The 16814-nt window shown below is 38.7% G+C and overlaps 1 protein-coding gene across 3 annotated transcripts in view; it reads left to right on the top strand.

Moving 5' to 3' along the window:
* Positions 1-15134, top strand: part of cgnl1 (cingulin-like 1) — a 68795-nt gene extending 53661 nt beyond the window's left edge. For 2 of the 3 annotated variants that reach the window (XM_018092417.2, XM_018092418.2), the window contains exons 14-19: positions 2109-2198; positions 9807-9890; positions 10247-10371; positions 12162-12270; positions 12576-12739; positions 14508-15134. In XM_018092417.2, the coding sequence (XP_017947906.2) occupies positions 2109-2198; positions 9807-9890; positions 10247-10371; positions 12162-12270; positions 12576-12739; positions 14508-14640 (705 nt within the window). In that variant the 3' untranslated portion in view covers positions 14641-15134. The remainder of the gene's footprint in view (positions 1-2108; positions 2199-9806; positions 9891-10246; positions 10372-12161; positions 12271-12575; positions 12740-14507) is intronic. The other variant, XM_018092419.2, reaches the window with a different exon arrangement.
* Positions 15135-16814: the final 1680 nt, after the last annotated feature.

Genomic DNA, 16814 nt, shown 5'->3' with positions numbered 1-16814 from the left:
GTGAAACCATGTTGTGCTATAGGTATTATACTGTTCTGGTGAGGAGGGGGGGAGAGTTTTCAAATTTCTGTATTCCATTTTTTTATATCAATTTTGAAGTGTCGGGGTTAGTTTATTTCCATTTCTGTGGTATCAGTATTTTATATTCATTCAACAAATGATGCCCTATCGGATATAAAAATAGAAAGTGGTTTGTCTATATGTAATAACAAAACATATGCTGGATCACCAGGTGTTTCATAGTTTATATGATACATTGCTTGCCTAACATCTTCCTAAAAAGGTTTAATAAGTAAGACAGTAAAGACAGCCCTTGTCTCTACCACACCTCCAGCATCTGTTGCTAGTATGTTTATAAATGAGTTTTAGTTTGGAGGGAGTGTAGTACCATCTTGAGGCTATTGTATAGGTTGTTTCTTGGATTCTGCAGCATGTGAAACTCATAAACAGTTTTGCATCAGTTTGTTTTTGTGGTCTTTTCTGAAACTGATCAAACAATCGGGTCAATCTGATATTGCCTACCTTAATTGGGGCATATCTGGGAAAGATCCAAAGTCATGTTAGGGCTGAGGCAGACGGGGAGACTAGTCGCCCGCGACTAATCTCCCCGAAATGCCATCCCACTGGCGAGTATGTAAATCGCCTTGAGAGGAAACTTCCGTATGCCGTCCCACCAGCGATTTACATACTAGCTGGTGGGATGGTGTTTCGCCCGCGACAAGGGAGATTTGTCGCGGGCGACTAGTCTCCCCGTGTGCCACAGCCCTAATGCTTAGAGTGAAAGATGGCTTTAGGTGAAAAATCAATGAGCATTATACATCTTTATGCACACCTAATCATGATAGTCAGTACTTTGTTCTTTTGCCTTGTGTATTGCCTCAAGAGATGAGCAAGTGATGATGTTAAAGAATACAGTTATACAATCTACAATCCAAAATGCTTGGGGCCTGGGGTTTTCTAGATAAGGGATCTTTCTATAATTGGATCACCATACGTTGTCTCCTAGAAACATTCAATAAACCCAATAGGATTGTTCTGCCACCAATATGGATTCATACAGCTTAGTTACCATTAAGTAAAAGCTATGCCCTGGTTTACACATGCAAATAGGATTTCTGTGTAACAGAACTTTACTTACATTTGAGCAATGCATTCATTTTAAAATACTATTTGCTTAAAAATACATTTTGATAGAAAATAAATTAGTACATACCTATTAAATGAGGTTTGGGATCCTTCATTCAGAAAACTTGTTAAAAGTTATTGTATATTGTTAAAAATAGAGGTCCATATGGACCTGAGACTCCTTCCCTTGCTGCCTGAATTCTTATTTCCTCCAAACTTTGCCATATATGTAATCGGGCCATATCCTTCAGTACCCTGCCTGTTTAGTTGTTTTAACGTTTAATGTATAATGTTGATTGATATATACTCCAGAGAAGCAATAGAAATTGCATAAGGAAATGGTCTTTGGTGTTTATAGGGCAATGTTGATCAGTCCTGTCATGCAGTTTGTTACAGGGAGCCAGAGAGCTTTAAATGACAGGAGAGTCCAGAAGGAATTTATATTTTTGAATATGCAAACTGTAGTATTAAAAAAAGTCAGGTCACTGGGATTTTGTTGTTTTTCTTCCTGTGATTAAAGGATAATGTAATCTTGAAAAGGCTGAACTGTACATCGTTCGTGAGAGAATACATTCCACGTATGTGACATATGTTTGTAGAACAATCAATCTGCTCTGACACACATAGACAAGACCCTTATGTTAGGAGAATGAGGAATGTGATTTGATTTGATAGAATATATTATGTTGGAGAATGGTCACATGCTTGGAATTTGCTAGAATGTTTAAGCAGTCTTTTACCACAGTACATTTTCTTAAGTTCCATAATTGCAGGTCAAATCTTCTTTGTTCCCCTCTTTTGTGCCATTCGGATTTTTTTAAGCCTGAGTGATGAATTGGTATTCATTGACTCGCTTAAATGGCCAAACAGCCTGGCATATCAATCATCACAGTAGCTACAAAGTTTTGCTAATGATCCCATTCATTCATCTTAGGATAAGTATGCTAATGTTTTGAAAACAAAGCCGTTTTTGTTTCTCTTAGGACAAGTTATCGCAGCTAGAAATGGAACTGGATGAAGAGAAGAACAATTCAGACCTTCTGCTAGAGAGAGTAACCAGATGCAGAGAGCAGGTATGTATGCACATACAACCCTCCCCAGCGGGTACCAAAAATGTATGTTTGTTTTTCATTTTCATTGCATTTTTACAGGTGTAATTGAAAGAAAACAATGAAGCCTGTATGAGAAGTATCCCAACATCATGCGAAGACACAGTGTAATGAACTCCACCCATATCATTTTTCGTCGTGAATTGAAGGATTCTGGGACTTGAAGTCGTTCTGCTTTTCAGAGAATCTGTGCACCACCCCCTTATGGGGGACCTAAGGTCCCAGAATTCATCATTTCACTATGGACCAGGATAAGGATAGATTTGCATTACTGTGTAAGCATGAGGAGAGATGGGGGAATGGAACTTGTGAACACAGATAAGATATCATAGTTTTCATTTCAATCTGCAGAACCAGGTATTTGTCTAGAAACAATACGTTTATATTTATATGTGGAAGTTCAGATAGTTTTTATGTACCTTTTCTACATAAGTCTAACTGAATGAGCTCTTGTCAAACAGGAGGTTTATTTTCTTGTTACAGAGAAAGTATACTTCCCTTTTACCATGGGTGCAATGAATAGGGCTTGCCCTGAACACAGATTTTTCCTATTGTTTCAGTCAGATGTGCAAAGCTGGCCATACATGGTAAGATCTGCTCACTTGGTGAGGTCGCCAAGCCAGCAGATCTTCTTCCAATGTGACCACCTATGGGTGGGCGTTATGGGCCTAATTCGGTCATTTGGCCCTAGGGCCAAACAATCGAATTAAAACAGCGGGCATAGGGCCGTCGGTTTGGGGACCTCGTCAATGAGCCAATGCGGTCCCCAATCCGCCAAAAAAAAATCAAACCTGCCCCATTGAGATCTGGCTAATTTCAGGCCAGATGTCGGTCAGGGAGGCCCGTTGTTGGTGCCCATACACAGGCAGATAAACTACCGAATCGGTCTAAAGGACCAATTTCGGCAGCTAAAATCGTCCCATGTATGGCCACCAAATCCTAAAAACAAGACATGCATGGTTAAAGCATTTGCTTTTGAATTCTTTTTTGTAATGGCATCAACCAAACAAGCCCTTTACATAGTTTATTAATTAGATTATTAAATGTTTCCTTGTTTTTATTTAGTGAGGACATGACATAAATGAAATTCACACTGTGCAGTACACCTTAAAAGAGGTAGTGTACCTTTAGGTGACTGCATTCTAAAGAAAGTAGATTTTTTAGACAATCTGCAGTTTTTGACTTTTTTCACATTGCTTGTTTAGAATTGATATTGTTTGCTAAGGCTTAATTACCTAGCAACCAGGCCCAGATAGCAAGATAAATAGCAGAAAGATAGGCAATAAAGATTAATAATAGAATTGAAGTTTTGTGCTGTATTTGTTATGGGGATTAGTGACCTAGTATTTTCAGTTGCAGTCTGGCAAGATGCGAAATTGAAAGGCTGCTTATGCAAAAACCGCAAAAACAAAGACCAACAATTTGATACACTTTGGGGCTTATTTATAAGGCTGTAAATGGTCTACACCAAACATTATTTTTCACTGTGCATTTGATATCCCTGAGATCATTATAAAGAAATTGGTCAAAAGCGGTTTCCTTTTTTTTTTTATCAACATTATTTAAAGCAACAGAGGAAGCAGACCCCATCCAAGGGGCAGGGGGGGCTGGCCTAGATAGCTTAATGGATGCTTTATAAGATTTTACGGGGTGATATGTGGGGGGCTTTTTTTTTTTCATCACCAGCTTTTTAAATAGGCTTCTTTATGTTTTTGTCTTTCTAAAAGACAGACTACCACAACCCTTTAGTAGTAAAGATACCCTCAGTAGTAATGAAGTGAAAGTGACATTCAAAGTGACATGGCATCATAAAAACCAGTGCATTTTGCATCAAAACTGATTAATAATTAACCCTCTATCAGCTTGTGTAACCTCCGTATTCTGATGGTTTCTGCTTAAAGGGCACCTATCATAGCATATTATTTTCCCCCAGAGATGCAGGCTAATAGAGCCCTATACTCCAGCTGGGAGAAACAATACTATTTTGGTCAGAAAATGCTGATGGCTGTGTTTGGTCACATGAGCTGTACATAATGAGAGAATAAGCCATGTGTGCCCAAAATAGGTATTGTTTCCCCCAATGGGAAAAGCTTTTGCCTTTGAGCAGCCCATAGGGCAATTAGCAGCTACAGTGTCACCGACACTCAAAAAATGACCTTACAAGTTCAGAAGATGGTGAGCTGCTGTGGATAGCACTGGAGGCATGAATCATTACTGTTAGCAATGCTGCTAACCCCCAGTAGTTTTGAAATATACAATATTATTTCTAGCCACATTTTTGAATATTTAAAGGTAAACTTACCCTTTAATCGACAAATTTTTACATATCTACTCGATTGCTGTTTGATTTTCAGAAAAGGGGGGAATGTATGTTTAGCTCTAACTTTGCTTTAAGTGTGATGTTATTGTTATTGGAGGCAAGGTATAATAATATCCTGGGTTCTACTGAGGGCCAATGCTGAAACACATGGCAAAGCTTTAGGCACACATTAACAGGAAAGCAAGGACTGCATTTGTAATCTTCTCAAAGTAAGGAAAAAAACCTCTGAACTAAAACCTTGAGGCTGCGGATTTCTTCTGAGGAACCGTGGGAGAGAGGTTTGTTTCTATAGCTACCATGTAAATATGGAAGGATATAGTTACAGAGGCTTTGCTGGGTTATTCTTTTCTGTATCTCTCCAATGTTCCCAGAAGGTTTCCCCGACACCTGTTCCTCTGGCCACCAGGTGGATGAAACCATTAAAGAAAAACTTGCCAGTAAAGTGCCTGCAGTTTGTGTTCTTTTTAATGGACTCTTCCTGCGTTTTTTTGGCACTGCCTGTCTGAAGCAATTGAATTTCTAACCTATTAGAGCAAGTGTCCCCCTCCCTCTCTATCAGAGCAGAGACTAAACACAGTATTTATATGAGCTGTAAGACACTTTCAACACAGTAACCGGTTTAAAAAGACATGGAGCGATGGATCCAAGCTTTCTGCTATCAATAATTGACAAGAAATGAAATTGTGTAGTTTCATTAACGGGAAAATGATAACCAGCTGTTTTTAATACCGCGTGTAGCACAAACACAAGTTCGGCTTATTAAATCCATGTTGGTTCTCAAAGGGCTTTTATGGCTCATTGAGAATACTTTGTTTTCAGTATTCACCAAACCCAGCTGTGATAACTTCTGCCGAAAGCGGAGTATTTGTTGTTCCTCTGTGGGTGAAAATAATGAATAAAAAATAAACAGCTTGTTTGCCAGAGGAACCTGCACGATATTTGGAATAGCTGGCCCCCGTGAGTACAGGAATCATTGCTCGCTCTTCTTCAGAAATGACATTTGCACTTCTATAAAACGAAATTACTTGTGCTTGAATGATTCTGGGATATTGAAATAGCATGTTTACGAAAAGAACTCTTGCGATGGATTATTTTAGCTTGTCTTTTAAATGCAAACTATATAATTTTTTGTTTTAATCCAAAGCAGTGTATCTATTTATCTGTGGATGCTTTTTTTCCAAGAAGGAGTGCTGGCCTACCTAGTCAGTACCTCTGAATGGAAAAATCAGTCTGTCAATTATGCTATATTGTCTCTGTGTTAATGTTATTGTGGATCATGCTAAGCAAAAGCATTAGATAATGTTTTAAGGAAATCTACCAATATCTGTGCTGGGAGATGCAGTTAACACTGAGGGAGGTGACAGGCTGACATCCCAGATTGCAGATATATTGCAGGAGGTACTCCAATATTTGTCTACCCACCTGCCCTGTAGCTTAACAGGATATTGTCAGCTGACTGGACAAAAAATAATCCTTCTGTATGAAGGCAACCAGCTAATAGGTTGGGGTTGGAAACTCACCCTAAATACAGTAGTGTATGTATGTTAGTCACACAGTAGAGCAGTTGCTCATTGTAATTTTTATAATTGCTTCTGAGTGCATTGGGTGTTTTGGGCTGCAAAGCAGTCAGTGGGTGCTATGGGATGTGGTCAGGGTTATATTACAGCCTTCTGAAAACTGTTGTGAGTGCCATTGGCAAAACAAAAACATATCACTTTTTGGCTAGGAATTTATATATTGGGTGCCTCCAGCATCTAAAACTCTTTTTTTTAAAAAATCCAACAAGTATTAGTTCTGACTACTATTTAAATAGCAAGCATTGTGTTATGTGTTATGGATCAATTAACTTCCCTATGAACTCGCCACTCTTCTTGTACTTGTTTAAATAATACAGTGGTTTGCAAGTGAAACACAGTGATATATCAACATAAACTGAGCATTTTAGCTCAAACATACTCAACTACCTGTGTTTCTTCCCCCATGCCTCTCACATTTCATTTTGTCCTGTGTGATTAATCACAGCACACAATAACACAAGACTTTACTGTATTTCTGCATTTTGTTATGGGCTGGATGTTTGTGGATGTTTTAGAGAACAATTGAACTTGTAATACCCCAGACATGGGTTATGCCCTTACATTTTATGCACAGATGAATAGACAGCATGATTTCCACACATTTGTAGATACGTAATGTTGTTTACATGATACTGGGCAGCAAATGTCTCACATGCGGGTTCTGTAGGAGAGACAGGACAGAAACGGAGGAGAAGCAGAAATCTTCACTGCTACCTAATAAACAAAGTGAAAATAGAAATGAAAAGCACTTCTCTGGCCCTGGTCATTGACTTTCAGGCCTAAAAGCCTTGTAGCGTTTTTTATAATAAAGAGGCAGCTCGGGAAATTCAAATTAATGAAAATTGACAACACTTTGAAAACCTTGAAAGACTTGAGCCTTGGATTCACTAACCTTTCACCCCTCTTATCTGTAGGACTACACAGACGTTTTTGAAAATACACGTAGAACCAGTTTTACATTTATGACTCCTTTTTCCTTTTGCAGTATATAAACAACAATTTACACATAGTTTTCTGTATATATTTATATACCAAGTGATTTTATCTTCATTTTGTAAAATGTCAGCCTGAAGGAGGGACCGCATAGTTCCCAAAGCTTGCTTTGTAATATTTCTACACAGTTAGTCTTTAAAAAGAATCACATATATACTACCCTTGTTTAAGTCTAATGATTTTGCAGTGATGTGTGCAGTGATCTTTATTCCCACATTATTATCATAAAATCTTAAATGAACAGGCATAAAGTATAGATATTGCACCTGAGGGCTGCTTTGTAGAATGCAAATTAAAGCCCAGTCGTTTCTGTTGAGTAGAAATGAGCCCATGTGAGCTCCCACAGGCCAGTCTAATGAATGTGACCTAACTGCTCTGGAATGCGAGGCCACTTTGCAACAGGAGACTCTGGAAGCATACGTGAGTCTGAATGCATTATGAGAGTAGTCTCTTCTTAGGAAATGTCAAGAATTTTATGATTTGAATGACCAGCGCCATATAATTAGCATGGGAACTTTTATTTGATGTCCTTGTCTGACCATATAAAGGGCAAGTCCATATCTCCAAATGATTACATTTTGTGAGGCTTGATAGTGGTGTCTTAAAGTTACCTACGCCTCTTGGTTTTAGTGTAGACATAGCCCCTTACTGCTTTCAGGTCTAGTGTTCTCCTTATGTCTGACTTGGCTTGACTTCAGGGTCTTTGTATTAGTATTGGTATATGATCAGGCTAACACAATCAGGCTGGCTCTTTTTAAGTCCCAAATATCTCAGCCTAGGCAAGTTGCATGTTGTTTGTTTTATTTACTTATTGCCCCACATCCAGTATAACCAAAGCTGAATTTGGGCTCTGTGTAAATGAAAGTGGTAGGTGAAGGGTCCCTTGCTTCCACAAGTACATTTGAACAGTGGCATAATTAGATGCCTCACAGGAAATTTAATTAAGGGTCCCAAAATATTCTCAAGGTCTGTTGAAATTGCTTATTAATTAGGACCTCACTGGGCCCTTTACACTCCTGCACCCCCCCCCCCCACACACACACTGCAGGGTCTGCTTCTTCTGTAGTTACACTCCTGCATTTGAAAACTGATATAACCTCAATTTGCATTATATGCTTTGCTCAGCTCATTGAGGCATTTCCCATGTGCTGCTGTATTTCTCCCCCTACAAATCTCTGCATAAATACATAGATATTAAAAAAGTGACAATATAAATAATATAAAAAGGGACAAACTGATAAACAAGGGCACCCTAATAGTATCTGTTATGGTCCCAAACCAGTGGCTCGGGGGAAACATGTTGCTTCCAGTGGCCTCCGTAAAAACCAGGTGTGCTGTCAAACCGGAGCCTTCTGTAGGCTGTCAGTCCACATCGGCGCTACCAAATCACAGCCCTTACTTGGTACCCCCAGGTACATTTTTATGCTTGTGTTGCTCCCCAACTCTTTTCACATTTGAATGTGGTTAAAAAAAGGGTAGAGACCCCTGCTTTACAGGATCTATATAATGCAGAATGCTCAGGACCTGTTTTTTTAGGAGGTAAAATATCAACAATGTTAGCTGCAAATGTCAGTGCCTATCGTGCAGCAAAGCAGCCGAGGGACACAGGTTGGACAGAAATGAAATAGGCCCCAATACCAGTTAGGGCAGACCAAGTTCAGCATTAACATATTACCATACAAAAGCAAAACTCATGCAATAGGTAATGTTAATATTTTTTTTAAATATAATACTCTTATACTCATGTTTGTTTGCTATATTCTGCTATAAAGATAATGTTAATAAATATTACCAGATATACTGCTGTACATAGCTAAGGTGTCAGTGATCCATAATGCTAGTATTGCAGCAATACTTTAAATAATAAGGGTTGATATAATCTTTAATGTTCTGGACTTTTTTTTCTCTTTACAATTTTTTTTTTTTTTTTTAATTTCTATACAAGTTTGCTTTATTTTGATGTAGATATTGCCCCCTGCTGGTTGCTTTTTCTTCTCTTAGAAACCAAGAACTTTTACAAGACAGGACCTGTGTATTTACCATGCCTATGCCTTTGACTCTCTGTGTGGTATTATACCCTGTGAATACATTTACTGTTGCTTATACATTTTTAAAAGAGCATAATAATACTGTACTTTTATTTGTTTTTTGATCCATGTAGTGTAAGCTTATTAGTCTACAAAATCTGCTACACCTCAAAGGCTCTATGTGTGTCAATGCTGTATGATGGGTTAAGATGCCACTCCATATATTCTTATGCAAACTTGATAATGTGTGTGTCAGATACATAAAATGGAAGAACTACTGTTAATTAGCACTATAGAAATATAAAGGCTTAGAATAACTCTTTTGAATGAAACAAATGCCCTCCCATGGATAGCTGGTCCCAGAGGCACCCTAATGTGTTACTAGCACTTTCAGCACAATGTGTTATAGGCATATTGCTTGTGTGACATCATAGACCAACATGTGTGCTATTAATGTTCTGTATATATGTGCTCATGCTGTCTGTCTTCAGCAAACAAAATGACGCAACAGCAATGCCAAAGGGAAGTGACATATAATTAGACTAAATCACAGATTTTTCTTTTAGCATTCCAGCAAGAAAATCTCAAAATCTTGGTATATTGCAAAGCAGAAATTTTTACTCTTGTTAACCATTATTTTTGCTTTCCATGGCAGATTGAGCAAACGAGAAGTGAACTATTTCAAGAAAGAGCAGCAAAACAAGATCTAGAGTGCGATAAAATATCACTGGAAAGACAGGTAATAATGGGCTTGGGGATGGCATGTGCCAGGAATTGCAGTGTTTGGGGACTGTGTATTATTCCAGTTCATGGCTACAGTGAAAAAAGACTGAATAGAAATGGGAGATGGTCCAGATACAATGAACTTTCTTCCTGCTAAAGTCACTGGCACTAGGAGAAGTATTAGGTAAAATTCCCCTCTAAATGAATTTACATTTAACGCAGAGGCATTTTACTAAACAGAAACCACAGCTTAGGTGTAGATTTACAGTGAATTCGGGAAGTATTTGGCCTGGTTTATATTAAGTATGTATTCATTAAGTATGTATTCATTAAGTTGTGTATTGTTTGTAGACAACTGTTTTTTCCCCCTAGAACAAAGACCTGAAGAGCAGAATAGTTCATCTTGAAAATTCACACAGATCAAATAAAGAAGGGCTTGTCGCACAGATGGAAACGAGAATAGCAGAGCTGGAAGAACGCCTGGAAAATGAAGAAAGGTAGCATTAGGGCAAGGTCACACAAGGCTTATTGTCAGCCTGTGGATAAGCGCAGGCTGACAATCCACCCATATGCTTAAAAAAATCTTATAGCTGTCTCGTGTTTGTTGCCGGATATGGACTGCGCATGCCTGCACCTGGGTAGATTCATTGCTTCTGGGTGCCGTTAAAGGCACCCAAGCAAAATCTGCGTTTAGGGCTGAATTGTCAGGTAGAGGTATTGTTTCTACCTCCCATATCTGATGATTCAGCCCTTAACGTCAGTGGACTGTGGGAACAATCTTTCTTGCGACCAATAGTCGCAGGAAAGATCGTAATTATAAGATGTATGGCCACCTTTAGCCTTTCACAATAAACACTGTTTTAGGAAGTTATCTTTTAGTTGTATAAGTTTTTTGGAGCATTCTCTCCGCAGCAATCTCATTATTAAAACTAATAAACAGTGATTGGCTACTTCAGGTGTGAAGGTGCTTAATTGGCCAAGACCTGGGATGTGCAGGTAGCAGCCTGTCCTGCAGTATGTGCCATGGGTTTTTCCAGCAGCCGTTGACTCCTTAAATGTATACTCATGACTCCACTGAAGGATATTCTGGGCACTGTTAAGCCCCCCAGAATTATATTACAAGGAAGGCACAGCCCTTTAGCAGGGAATATCTCTGTTACTGAGAGTCCAACTCACAATAAACTGAATATATAGAATATAAATGTCACAATATAAGGCTGATTAGTAGTTAATACAGATAATTATTACATGTCAGCTCAGAAACCAATGCAATTTGCATCAGAATTTAATAATTAGCCATGTAGCATCAGCTTATATGACAGACCAGCCTCATTTTCTGCTTGATAATTTGTTAGGACCCCTAAGCTTAACAGCCGCTCAGAGCCCACTGTGCATGCGAGTGACAGACATTTTTAATAGATTCCAGTATGGTGATTCCCTGTGACAACTTTAAAGGCCTGGATTATTGCTACTATAGAGATGCTGAACTTTTGAACAGATTCGATAAGTTCAGTATATAAAATATTGCAGTTTTAGCCTTATTCATTTTTAGGGATTAGTTCTCCTTTAAGAAAGTATTTCATACCATGGTGTATAATATCTGCAATTCACAGCCTTACTCAATTGCTGTTTGTGTGTAGAGGGGTGTTTGTAAGGTTGGTAAGGAGAATAAAGTGAAGGTATTCAGCAAGTGCAGCACTACAATGACTTCACTGTCTTTAGTGTTATTGTCATTTTACGTTGTCATGGTTGCACCTAGTAGAAAATAGTCAGGAATTCTGAACAAACCTGATCAGTAAATGTATCTGAAACCTAAATGAGGCCTTCCCTTCTTGTTAAGGAAAGCTGTAGATACTTACATGGCTGAATAGTCTAATAGCCAGTTGCATTTATTGTTTTGCAATTACGTTGTTTATACGTTTCCATCTCATTTTTACTCAGTGAACAAAGTTTATAAAACCTACATGCAAAACACTGTAGAGCAGTGTGCTTTATAATACTAGTATCAATGAAAGTGCAGTCTTCAGCACTTTAAACGGAAACTCGTCATAGTTATGTCTGAACAGCCATTAGTCGCCAACAGGCATAAATGATTTAGTGCATTTATTTTCCTGGCTCTTCTGAACGGCAACCAAATGTTCAGTGCTTCTGATGGTAATTGCCTGGAATATTAAAGAGGGTTATACATTTGATCAGCATTCTGAGTGAAGCGAAAGTAGACAGCTGAACAAGAGCTGGCTCGATTGCCTGCTTAACATTCGACCAATGTTCTTTCCATCTCTCCTAGGGAACGGGCAAGTCTCCAGCTCAACAACCGCAGGCTGGAGCGGAAAGTTAAGGAGTTAATGATGCAAGTAGATGACGAGCACCTTACTCTAACGGATCAGAAAGATCAGGTAGGAATTATTTAGTTGTTCTTGCTTTACACAGATTGTAGATGAATATTTATCACCTTCTAGAACTTTGCTCTGTAATATTTTTTTGTCCTATTTAGTAGGAGCCTATGTACTCAAACAGCCCAAAACTTTAAACTGATACTATGCAATAATTCCTTTTGTACACAGTTAATTTTAGAAGACTTAATTTTCTGGTGTTTTTGACTAAAATATTTAATTTCAGTAGATCTCCGCCAGTACATCCATTGCAGAGGGAATATTAAATCTATTAAGCCTCGCTTGTGTTTTCCATTTCCAACCTTTAGTTAAGTTTAAGACTGAAATCAATGAAGAGGCAAGTTGAAGAAGCTGAAGAGGAAATAGACAGACTGGAGAGCGCTAAAAAGAAACTGCAGAGGGATCTAGAAGAGCAAACTGATATAAACGACCAACTTCAAACTCAACTTACTGCTGCTAAAAAGGAACTTAGGTGAGAAAGTAGTGAAATTACTGATAGGAATTGGTGTTTTTGTATTAGTAATGCAGCAGGCATACATTTGTTGTGCAAGGGTGAATTGGCCTGCAACCTATACAGAAATGCTTCTAGTTCAAGAAGAGGACTTTCAGACAGAGAAGCATTTTGGATGCAATTTTCAGACTTTCAGAATTCTTAGAGACTCTGTAGCTACACAACTTATTGGAATGAACAACTCAGATATTTTGGTACACTGTTGTAAATCTGCCTGAAAATTGATTTTTCTATACATGCATGTTTTAAAACCCATGAAAGATTCTGTATATGAAAGGAGAACTAAACCATTAAAACAATTATACAGGTACAATGTTATATACTGAACTTAACATACAAGTCTACAGCTTTAGAGTTCGCTATAACAAATAATGATTCATGCCTTCAAACTTGTCACAGAATCCTGCCATTTTGGATTTTGTTAGAAGGGACACTCGCATGCTCAGTGTGCTCTGAGCAGCCGTTGAGATGCTAACATTAGGGGTCAACACAAATAATCAAGCAGAAAATGAGGTTCTCATGTCATAGAAGCTGATGCTACAGGGCTGATTATTAAATTCTGAGTCTAATTGCCCTGGGTTTTGAGCTGCCATGTAGCGAGAGTCTCAATGGATTACTAATCAGCTTTGAATTGTTATATTTTGTATATGCAGTATATTGTGTGTGGGTCCCTAAGCTCAGTAAGTGACAGCAGCACAGAGCATGTGCAGTGAGTCAGCAGAAAAGAAGTTTGGGAGCTACTGGGGCATCTTGTTGGCGCAGGTCTTCCCTGCTAAAGGGGTGTGGTTTCCTTGGGCTGGTACAGAAGCCCAAAACATAATGTGCAGCATTTCTTCCCTGATACTTTAGTTGAGCTTTAGTTCTCCTTTAACACAATACTGTAGGTCAGGGGTGTCAAACTCAATCACATAAGAGGGCCAAAATCTAAAGCACAGGCTATGTCACTGGCCAAATTTTTTATTAAAATACTGTACGGTCAGGCACAGTGCAGTCAGGCGATTGGTGCTGCACGGTCAGGCACAGTCACCAGGGGCCACATAAAACAGCCAGAAGGGCTGTATTCAGCCCCCGGGCCTTGTGTTTGACACATGTGCTGTAGGTCTACCGTGACCCTGCAGTTAAATAAATTTGCAAAGCTCTATAATCAAAACATAATGCCATATACAGTATCTACAAGATTCCCACAAAGTGGGTAATATAATACAAGATGCAAAGTTTGCTACTGATATAGTAACCCATAGCTGTTTAATAATAAACCTCTGGTTGCTATGAGCTATTAGACCTGGACAAGCTTTACACTTTATTAGCCATAGTGGTTATGGAAGTGACAGTTTATATGGAGGTATTTTTCTACCCTCAAAAACTGCGATTTCTCTGTAGTAAACTAGCATTACACAGCCCTCCCCCACGCACGCATGCGCGAACGGCACGTGCACACACCCAGTCCCCCCCACCCCCACCGGGCGGCATGCGCGGGTCTTTACAATCGCATATGGAGCAGTGGGGGAGAGATCCCCATTGCACCGGCATGCTGCCCTAGGCCCGGGCCTTTGTGGCTTTCCACAAATCTGGGCCTGACAGTTGGGTTGACTTGGGAGTTATAGAGGTAGTATAGATAGTTCATTTCCTTTGCCCGGTCACTAAAAATTGTGTAACTGAGCCAGTAGTTTAAAAACTGCAAATGAGAAAAGCTAAACAATGATCTTGTCTGTTTCACTTATTCCAATAGCAGACGTAAGAGTTCTCCTAGCCGAATGAATGATCTTGAGGATGATGATGACGACCTGAGCACTGACGGGGAGAGTCTTTATGATGGTCCATCAGTATATACGTTTTCTAGGGATGATGGTATAAGGGCGTGAGCTGACTGTTGCCTTTGGACTATGGAAAAGAAAGAGAGAAAAGTTTGGAATTGTTGCATTTGCCAAATGGCTCCACGCAGAAGCAGTTGTATGAAAGTTATTGGAAACAAAGCTGAATTTTCAGTTGCAGTATTCCGATTTTTGTATGTAAATCTTACGCTTGACCTAAAACAATCATTTATACTTTGCCATGCAAATTATTTTACTGAGAATCTTCCAAATTGATAGTCTTATGATTTTAAGTCTGTGCACAACAGTTATTTAATAACTATTACATAGACACAGAAAATGTATTGATGTATATATTTGTTTTATTGATTCATACACTTCAATTTTGTACAATCAAATTTATGACTTAAATTCTTGCCATTACCAAATGAAGTATGTTCTTTCTAATATTACCTCTATTACTGGGCCTTATAAACTCATGTTTAAAACTTCTTTACACACGGTATCAATAAAGTGGCAGTGCCAGAAGCCGTTTGGAAATGGTACAGTTGGTTTGTTTTGTTTTTTTTTCCTTGGGTAATTTCCACATTACATTTGGATACATTAGGTCTGTCATCCTATAGCCTATAAAGATTGTATAATCCCTAATGATGGTGCAGTGAATGAATCAGGTCTGCCCTGCTTTATAAAACATTCTAGACATATAGGATTGAATATTAAACACTTTGCAGAAACCTCTATTGGAGTAGGTAGCTTTTGTTAGAATGTCTGCTTTCTCCTCCAGATACAGCTAGTAGAAGAAATTATTTCAGCCGGCACAACAAGTAAAGTGCGAGCGGGGTATAACCCCTGAGTGTTTGTTCAAACGTTGCCTTGGGTTTATGGGTTCATAAATCTCACCTTTCCATCTTGGAGGATCCATTTGTCACAAGTCCCCTGACTGCAGTATGCCCCACCCCGCAACAGAAGCCCCAGTTAGTTGAAAATTGTAAAAGGGGTGGGGCTTAGTGAGTCATGTGAGGAGTTTTGACATAATTTGGGTGTGGCCAGGAGAGTTTAGGAGTGTAGCCATGTGGGCAAAGGGCATTTTGTTCCTTTGGCACCATGACTGACTATGAATGACCACAAATGATTAGCCATTTATTAAAAGACCTGAATTGAAAACGTATAAATGAATTAAAATGTGGAATGAAAACAAAAGAAAACCACATTTTTCGTGGTTTTTACATTTTTACACGAATCTTCGTCGACTTGCAAATGAAAAAAAAAACCCTCTAAAATCTCAATTGGAGTTAAGATTGATACAATTTGCCCAACAGGACTTCGACAGCTTTTATATGGCAAGGTTCTGTATTAGTGTTTCTCATGGTTTTCATGCTTAATGAAAATTGTGTTTTTGTACACAAAAAAATCGAGCTATAGCACAAATTCAAATTTTTAATTGTACAGATTTTTATTGCTCCCTGTCTGAATCTATTGAGAACCTTTATAGCTTTCCCATTTGTTGGAATTAACATTGCATTTTAGTATAGCGGTTCCTTGCAAAACTTACATGGTAAGTTAGGTTGAAAAAAGACACCTGCCCATCAAATTAAACTTTAAGCCTATATATAACCTGCCCAACTGAACATCTTGGTATGTGTATCTGTGCAACTGACCATTGTCCCCCACCCTGACAAGTTCTGTATATCATACACATGGTAAAGTAGGTTTTCATCTAAGACAAATTGTATCACCCCCTACATGAAAGTCTTCTGCGAGTTTGTATTCACTTGGAAAATTGCTTGGCCCCCTTCAATGAAGGTTCTGCACTTAGATTCCTTCTGAGACTGCAACTAGATTGGCTGTTATAGGACAGGATTGCAGAACAATTTGTGCAGACAAGATCTATTCTGTATATGCCTCTGACTTGTTTATGTGAGAGGTCAGTTGTTGGCCCAGAAGGCATAGAAGACTCACCTTCTTTACTACCCTTAAAAGAGAAGGAAATGTAAAAACTAAGCTTTTTCTGATAAAAATACAGCCATAAGCACTCACAGAAAATCTGCACTGAGTCCTCTATCAAAAGAAAAAGGATTTCTTGTCTACTTTTGTGGATACATATACTTTGGTATCTGACTTCTTCATTCCTGGGGCTGAACTCTGCACAGCTCTATCCTCTCTCCCTTCTTCTGCTTCCCCCTTCCATCAGAATGTGTGATCTATGCTACCAGCAGGAGACCAAG

Source organism: Xenopus tropicalis, chromosome 3, assembly GCF_000004195.4.
Source record: "Xenopus tropicalis strain Nigerian chromosome 3, UCB_Xtro_10.0, whole genome shotgun sequence".
Classification (NCBI taxonomy): Eukaryota; Metazoa; Chordata; class Amphibia; order Anura; family Pipidae; genus Xenopus; species Xenopus tropicalis.
This window is presented reverse-complemented; position numbering and strand designations above follow the sequence as displayed.